The sequence below is a fragment of the Haemaphysalis longicornis genome, unplaced genomic scaffold (assembly GCF_048455015.1).
Source record: "Haemaphysalis longicornis isolate Haplotype H1 unplaced genomic scaffold, Haemaphysalis longicornis Haplotype H1 scaffold_1, whole genome shotgun sequence".
In the NCBI taxonomy this organism is placed as follows: domain Eukaryota; kingdom Metazoa; phylum Arthropoda; class Arachnida; order Ixodida; family Ixodidae; genus Haemaphysalis; species Haemaphysalis longicornis.
The window spans coordinates 384,384,593-384,393,464 of record NW_027526203.1 but is presented as its reverse complement, the minus strand read 5'-3'; the positions used below and the strand labels follow the sequence as shown (position 1 = coordinate 384,393,464).

General features: G+C 50.2%; 1 protein-coding gene across 1 annotated transcript in view; it reads left to right on the top strand.

Annotated features, from left to right (window-relative positions):
- The first annotated feature begins 212 nt into the window (after positions 1-212).
- LOC144155223 (uncharacterized) overlaps positions 213-8,872 on the top strand; it is a 93,587-nt gene continuing 84,927 nt past the window's right edge. Inside the window, exon 1 of the mRNA XM_077686547.1 lies at positions 213-450. Coding sequence (XP_077542673.1) covers positions 438-450 — 13 coding nt within the window. The 5' untranslated portion in view covers positions 213-437. The remainder of the gene's footprint in view (positions 451-8,872) is intronic.

Sequence of the window (8,872 nt, the reverse complement as noted above, 5' to 3'; positions counted from 1 at the left end):
TTGCCTCACGCCAGGCGGCGGCGGCCGAAAAAGCAAAGCTCTTTCCGAGAAGCGCCAGTTATCGAGGGAAGGCGTAGGCCGGCAGCGGGCCTCACGTAAGCGGAGCGAGAGGAGGAGGCCGCCAGCGGTAAACATTGGGCCAGCGAAATTGCGTTCGTCTGGCGACCTTGCGTCTGCGCGCCCGTCTGTGACGTCGCGCGCCGGGTCACGTGGCGCGTGACGTTTAGGCGCTCAGAGGGCGTCACGCGCCGCCCTGGCAGCAGCGGGCAGCGGCTCGGCGGCTGCGCTGCTGCTGGTGCATTTGCGCGTCGAGTGTTAGCCCTGCTGGATGGCCTGCCGAGCGCCGAGCTCGGCTTAGCCCGGCCGCACCGCACTAGGCCCACCCGGATAATGCCCACAACGGCCGGCGCCGCCGGCCCCTCAGCGTTGCGGCCGACATGCTGGCGATCGGTGAGTGGCGGCCTCCTTTCCGTCCGGGGGCGTGCGTTCCGCGCCAGCCCAGCGGTGTAAGCGCCCAAAGGCTCGCGACTTGGCCACCCGCACGGGCCTAAGTCGCGATCCTTTCGGCTCCCTCGCGCTGCTGCAGCGTTCTGCACGCTCCCGCGGTCCTCGTAGCCCGAGCACCCGTCCGATCGAAGCGCTTCTGCACAGTCGAGTCGGCGCCCTCCGCGTGCGGCATTGAGCAGCCCGGGGCTGCCGGGCTCTGAGGCCTAGGCGCGCTTTGCCGGGCGCCGGCTTCGGGAGAGCGGCCCGAGTGAAGCCTCTCCAGACCGGCACACTTGGTGGAGGTCCTGTCTATTGCTCCTATCGATGCAGCCCTGCAGGTTTGCGGGGGAAAAAGAGAAAAAAAAAACAGTGAGCAGCCCTACTCTTGCAAGGCGTACACTCCGCTGTTTCATAATCGAGCTTACCCTAGGCCATACACATGCAGTGCCTCGATTCTCTCGAAGAGCTGGCAGACGATGCACAAGGTCTTCCACTCCTTTTTATATCATTTTCTATACGCATGCTAGCCAGAATTACATGCGGTTTCATCTGATGTGTTCCTTTCAGCGGCTGGTAACGCCATGCAGAAGTGGGGATACGAGCGTGTTGTCAGAAGGGAGCTGGGCCTAGGAAGGGATGCGGAGGAGTGTGAAAAAAAAAAAAATCTGAAAATACTGTTATTGTCGTTAGGCTCCTTTCCTGTGGTCACTTATTCGAGCAGGTCTCGCCGTCTACATCATAATCCTCGGACAAAACCAGAGTGAACGTGCACATTCCGAGATGGTGAGGCAGGCTGCGGTTTAACCTTGTTTGCACGAGAGCAAAGCTGCACTGCAGCTCGTTTGTTTTTTCTTGGGCAGGCTCGCATAATGAGGCGGCCGTTTGGCATTTTCCTACACCGTAATATATGGATTAGCCCCGCAGAAGCTGCATTTCGTTCTCTGTAGTACAATCCGCGCATAACGTTCAGTTTAGTGAATGCGCTGCCCTAAGCGATCTCTAGCATGATCACTTCGCCGGAGGCGTTGTATTTGATATCTGTATACATTTGTGTATTAGACGCGTTTCCATTATTCGGCAGCGGCGGGGAAGACGGCGGGAGTACAGGGTACGTTGGTTGTTGCCAGCGCTATCTCGCGTTCCCCCTGGGTCACTAATGTCAGGGGCCTTATTCGGATGGCAAGGCAGGAGGAGGGTCGTGTGGCTGGCGACGCAAACCTGTGCATGATCCCGGGCCTAGCCTATTTTCCCCGGCTAACTTTTGTTGGCCCGCTTTTTGTGCCGCTTCCGCCCGTGGAAACATTTTGTGCGCCCTAGGCTGGCCTGTTCTCCGGCAGCGGCAGCAGCCCCTCCCCTCTCAGCCTGGACTCGTCCGGAGAAAACTGGATTCGGCTTCCTCCTTCGCAGACGAGTGAAAGCGCCGCGCCGCCGCTACGCCGACGAGCCGTCGCCGTCGGCTGCTGCTGTTTCTTCTTGGCGCGTAGCTTTTTCGAGCGCAGACTCGCTCCTCAGCATCTCGGCGTCGTCCCTCCGCCGCCGCGAGACGTCGCGTTTCTTCGCTCCTTTCCGTTTTCTTGCCGCTTTGCTTCCTCGCTGGGTATGCGGCTGCATCGAGCGTGCGGCTCGGTTGGCCTTCAAATTCCCTCTGTTCCTCCTCTCCACTTGACGTTGTGTCATCGATTCCAGTTTTAGAGGAAGTTGCTGGTGGTAAAACAAAACGAAGCAGAAAAAAATCCTCCTGCCGCACTTCGCTTCCGTAAACACAACCGGTGCGATGCACAACGTACGGGCTATTAAAACTGGTGCGTGTTTTTTTTTTTTTTCCTTTCCCAATGAATGGCCTCACAAGAAAGACTTTCTTTGAGCGGCTGGCCAGCCGTTTTCATAGTAGTTGCAGCGACTGTTAGAGGAACGTTGGTCCTGCAGACGCACTGTTCTAATGATGCGCTTTTTCACGGATTGTATAGCCCTGCACTAAGTGAACATCAGTTGTGCGCGCAATTCCTTGGGTGTTTAAGGCCAAATAGGCCCGGTTTCATCCGTTCTCGTGCGTTAGCACTAGCACTTGTAAAGTCTTGTGTGCAGGGAATGTGGCCAACGCTTATCGCCAATAATGGACAAATTCTGGAGAATTTAGTAATACGGGTCTGTGAGGGGGGGGGGGGGTGGCACATTTAGAGGAGGTCTCTGAAATAAAGCGAGTAAATTTGTCGCAAAAGTATATCTGCCACCCAACAACATTTGTATTTGTCGCGAAGATGCCACAAAGTTGCTTGTTTTTATGTTCTCTCCCGAAAAAAATTGTCACAATCAAGAAGCACTCTTGTAACTGGCTTGGAGCAATTTTTTTCAAGTTGATGTTTCTGTAGGCGATGCGCGCTTTATTTCTCGGTAATGTACATTAAGGGAAGGTGATCTGCGGAAAAAAAGTACCTAGCGCTGTAAATGGCCAGTGGCCATTCATGAGGCTTCGGTAACATGTATGCTCAGAAGGGCACCCGGAAGACTGGCTCTCATTTCCTCGCTGCCGCTTGACGCAAAACTATTTTTTACGAAGGGAGGTAGCATACTGGCATACGACTGTTTTTGTTGCATACTTTTCTTTCAAGCGGCGTGGAATGGTCCGTGGATAATATGAAGCCAACATTCATAACTACCTGTGTAGTTACTCCTCTGTTAACGGAACTTACTGTTTCGAAATGAATGGAAGCACTCAGACTGAGCTTGAGTTTATCTCGTGTTCCATTTGGTTCTCTTTCGAGTTCCTGGCATAGCGCCCTTCACAGTGCGGCGCGTACAGTGGATAAAGTTGAGCCGTTCTCCTGAGCATCACTTCTTGCATTTTAGCACTTTATCTCTTACGAAAGGCTTTGCAGCGCCACTTTTGCTGCGACGCTGTGCTGCAGTTGTACAAATCAAGTAGCAGTGGATCCCCATTCGAACCGGACAGGAAAGGAATGGTCGTTAGAACTGTTTTTGTTATATTATTCACGAAACTTAATCTTTGGGCGTAGTTATTTTGAATGCCACTGCTGCGCTGTCTGTGAAGCCATCTGTGAGATATGTCGAATAAGGCCAGAGTGCGTTCCTGTAAAAGCTGTGTAGACGTCGTTACTGACACGTTATTGGAGGATGGGCCGCATTATGAGTTGTACCCAATTATGGGGTGCCTATTCGCAAATTTATCGTGTATTTATTTTTCGCGTGTGCATTTGTTGTGCGCGTTATTGCAGCGTTACTTGTCTTACGACGCACCGGGAGAAAAACAAGTATGCCAAATGAAATCCGTGCCTCTTAATTTTGGACTATGTTTGAGGAACTGGATATTTAAACAGTACACGTTTGTTGCAGAGTACCGTGTGCTCTGCTGCCTTCCTTAGAACTGTATTTACTTTCGTGGATGGGGTGCGGAATAGTGGCTACATAAGTATTATTATGCCTGTTTTTATATTGGTAGCAAGCCACCAAATTCATGAAAAATTATTGAAGTGGGCAGTGAAGGTAGAGGGGAGGAACAAGCACAGTGGTTCTGCGCTGAAGTTTCCGTCGCGGCTCCCTTTTGGCGCTGCCAGTACCACAAAGCGAAGCCGGAGGTTCGTGTTGTGGTTGCTCCTAAACTTAACGGCATGCGGATGCCCCAGCGATTAGCAGCACGCTTATAGCACCCATGCGGCCACTGCTACGTAGTTAGTTAAATCCGATAATTAATGCAATGTTAATCCCGCTATAGCTAAAATCAAAGAAATAAATACATAAGCATAATCGTCGCCGTGGTAATGGTGTCATTGTTTTTGCTTGCAACTGGGTACAAAACGCCTGTTTTGCCGTGTAGCGGCTTGGTGCGAAGTAGGAAGGGAGTGAGGATAAGACAGTCCATGCAGTGCGACTGTTCTACCTGTGGCTTATTGAATGCAGGAAAAAAAGGTAGTGGTTTAGTCTAGGAAAAGAGTGCAGGAGGAGGAGGGAGTTAACAAAGGTTGTTGCAGCTTCACACGAACTGCAAGTGATTCACCTCGAACACGCGTAATATAGTACACCGTGGTCACGCGTACACTGAGGAATTCCGTGTTGCGTTGAAACCACAGCTTCGGCATTATTACGCAGGAACAATAGCCCCGTTCGTAAGTAATGCGAGCCGTACACTGCAGCGTAAACTGCACGCGCCCAGCGTGTTATGCTTTTGGAGAGCGCCAGGTGCGCGAACTGCGCTCTGTATCCGTGTGTGCTCGCGTCGGTGGCGCACTATACGCGTGCCGTTTCCCACTGCGCGAGAGTCCGTCGAATAGTAGCGGTCTTCGCAAGTAGCGCGACGCTATAGTTGCGCAGTTGTCGTGCCGTCGGCTGACACAGACAAAGGGCCTTTCATCACCGTGTTTTCCCCGTCCGAAGGCCTCGCGACGCGCTCAGTACACGCTGCGTGACGTCAGCCTCCGTCTGGGGGCCAGTCTCTTCTGCCGCCACGCGCACCGGTCTCGCATAACAACTGCCGCAGTCCTCCTTCGTTGGCCGCTCCTCGCCGGCCGCTGTTGCGCTATTTATGAGTGCCCGTGCGCATTGCCGCATCGCTGTTTCGAGCGCCTTTAGCGGACCTGTGTGAGCGCAGTGGAAGAAGTCTCTCCGTGTTTATAAACAAAGGCCGCGCAGCCGAGGCAGTAACTGTATACGTGTTATTGTTTGCGCACACGCGGCACATGAGCGTTCAGCTCGGCGAATGGCCGCACCCCCTCCCCGACTCGTACTGGCACGTACGCCGCCGCAGTGACACAGGTTCGCCGGCCTCGACCTCTGATTTCACTTCATCGGCAGTGTTGTATTCATGTAAGCTGCGGAATACATGTGCGCTGCCAAGGTTTCAGGCACCATGAAAAAGCGGGCCTTTCATGCATGCTAATACTGGGGAACGGGACGCAGCCATTTTTAGCTGAGTGGCACATTCATTAAAGCCGTAAAAAGTGCCTGTTGTGAAACGTTTTACCGAAAACTTCTTAGGAAGGTCGCATAACAGATCCCCCCCCCCCCCCCTTACTTCAAGAAAAAAAGTGACTAGACGCCTCGTGCTCCAAACTCAACTCACATCCATCCAGTGGGATCCGCGTCATTGCCCAGTACTAAAGCGTTGCTTTTTTTTTTTTTTAATGTTTTCAGTGTTGCTGAAACATTCCGTACAGAGCACCTGGTCGTTTGCGATGATTAACGGCAATTAACGGGACACTATAGGCCGGCTTCAGCAATTGGTGTAACCATATCGATCTTTTTCTACTGTTTGCAACAAAGCTCCCGGAGAACTTTCGGCGGCTATTGGGCAGTACTTGACTGCGTTTTGAAACTCGCAATAAGCCAGCTCTCACCAACGAGGATGGTGGGTTTGGTGAAAAAAAAAAAAAAAAAAGGCGTGCCACCGTTTGCTTGCCCGCAAGGACGACGAATTGAAGTGACGTGCTGCTTCTAAGACGTAGACCATCCGAGAACATGGCCACCGGAACTGGCCACCGGGAATCATCGGTGGAAATGCTGTGACACTTGGGTTTTAGTAGCAGCGAAAACAACTTTTACGAGTGGTGGTGACGTGTTGGTTTGAAGCAAAGCGCGGTTGCCATTGCTTCCTCAGCTACGAAGCCAGTCGCGTTGTTCCTTTCGATATTTATTTGTTCCCTCCAGCAATCGGAGGGACTCCTACTTTGTTGGTTACACATTGCTATGTAGTGTCACTTCCACGTCGACGACTCAGTTGCAGCGAATCATGGCACCATGTTCGCCCCTTGACTACCAGACCTTTGGCACAGCTGTATGTCTCGCCAGAACAGCCCACCGGAACATTCTCAGTTGTATAAACTAGAGGAGTGTAACTCTACGCTCATCTGTTTTTGGCGAATAATTGTAGAAAAGATTTTGTGTAGCACATTTTTTTCTTCTAGGAGACAGTGTTGCATGTCAACACTTGCTGAAGACTAAACATAGCAGTTAGGTAAAAGCGGTTTTGCTGGGTGCCTAGCAAATAGACGATTTGCTCAAAACTTAAGCATGTGATTAAAAAAAACATTTTTATCTGGCATTTCATTGTGATTTTGTTGTATTTCTCCGCGAAGTTTTACTAATAGAAAAGCCAACCACCCTCACTCAAAAAGAAAAAGTTAGGCCTCCCTTCAAGGTTTCGTAACTCTGCCCAGATAAATTCCTAAATGAGCCCACGCAGGGGAAAGTGTGTGACCCAAATCCCGCAAGGCGCATTCAAGCGAAGTCGTCGAAATAAGAGTTTGCTGCTCGAAAGATTGCAAGTTTGTGTCCGCTCCCGTCTTCTTGCCATAGTCGAGAAGTTTCATTATAAACCTAACATGTTGTTTTCCCCCGTGCTGCTGCTATTTATACACTAGTACGGCATCGAACAGCTTGGTAAAAATACCGCTGCGCTGCTAGGTAGCCAACTGCGACTGCCTAATCTGACTTACTGCCTGCTCGAACTGTGGTGCGAAGCTCGTGCAGATGCGAGCGGACAAAATTAGCAGCTGCTCTTCGGCCAAAATTTGTTTACCGGTCCAAAGCGCTCCCGTTAAGTTAAAAGAACCTAGAACATGATGAAGGGGCAGAGACGTCTAGCTAGCTCGCATCGATGCGTTGCACAGTAGCCAATGCACACCGTACAAACCGAGACTCAGGCTTCAACATAAGTAAAGATGGAGAAAGCCTTGCTACTGATGAGTCGGATGCCGTTCTATTAAGCAATAACGCTATGACCTCTCTGGGGAAGCCGGCGTCTTTGAAACGAGCCGCTTGATGCTTCACGCTGTCGGCAATTCGGTCTTGACAGGACTTCTCGAGGACCCCATAAAGTCATCGAAGCGCTGTGCCTGTTTCACTATATTCTGATGTGCCTGATGATAATACATCATCACCTTTCTGGACCGTGGTCTGTGCGTCCAGCAAACATGTTCTTCTCTCAACTAAAACAGTCATGTCTTAATATAACGGACTCCTTCATTCGCCAATTTTTTTCTTCTGGCTCCGCCATCTTTGCAAGCTTGTTTGTCACCTGTATACATACCTAAAAGAAAATTGCGGAGCTTTGGGCAGGTCTTTGCTGTCTAGCATGCGTAATCATGCCAACGGCAATTAAACTTCGCAGTTCGATATCTCGGAGTGCGGATGCGCCAGACGAATTCTACCAAACGAAACTGCGTGGAAACACGATTACGTCTACGGTATTTGTTGGTCTCCGATTACGGTATTTGGTGGTCTTCACGTAAATCTAAGCGCCTAATTAAAAAAAAAAAAAAACCTGTCGACTAAATCGTAACTTGAATGGAGAGCGCTTAAACTTTGACAGTAAACAAGGACGAGAAAGGCTACAACACAGGACGAAGCGCGGACTACCAACTGATTTGTTAACGTGGAAGAACATATACGTACCCCTGCTTGTATGAAAAAGAGATACAAAGAACTGAGCATGCGCTCCTTGTAACACCATGTGCAGTTGTAATCTTTCTGTATCTTTTTTCTTTGTATATCTTTTTCATACAAGCACGTGTATATATATGTTCATTCCACGTTAATAAATCAGTTGGTAGTTCGCGCTTCGTCCTGTGTTGTAGTCTTTCTCGTCCTTGTTTACTGTCAAAGTTTAAGCGCTCTCCATTCAAGTTATGCAGAACCAACTAGCCCCTACAGATGCCCTGTTAACTAAATCGTGATCACCCTGTATACCTAGTTCCTCTAAAGTCGGCTTCACTACTACATACGAATGTTTTGCTGGGAGGACATTTTTAGGGGCAATATATGGAGTCATACAAAGGAAATGATTTGTCCCTTTACTAAACGAAAAGGTAAAACACGCGAAGCTTGATGGTAAACACGCAACGCACAACGACAACTGAGGCCTTGGTTGCTTGTTGGCCTCCATTTCCGCCTTACGAACTTCGGGGTGCGCACGACGCTTACGAGCACGCTCACGATTGCGCTCACGAGTGTGTGCCCGCATAACCGCCTGCTCTCCGGCCGACCGAATCACCCGGGTCCTACCCATAGACCTGCGAACGGGAATTCAGGTCACCATCAGAGCTCTGTAAGGTGGGCTTTACTGTATGGGGTTGAGATCTAACATCGCACGTTCAAGTCAGTTATTTTATGAAGGCCGTCCCGTCAGGGCCCAATATTAACTACGTCAATAAAAACTCATAGAGCCCTATGCACCCAGCTCATTTAAAGTCGGCTTCACTACTGTGCAAGAATGCGTTGCTGTAAAGACTTCTCATTTTCAGAGGAAATCTAAGGTGTTTAGGTCAAAGTATGGAGGGGCCCTATTGGCTTTTAAATTATAGCATTTCCGTAGGCGGCGAAAAGACGAGTTTTCTCGTTGGGATCACATAGAAAGGCTTAAGTATTTAATTATCGT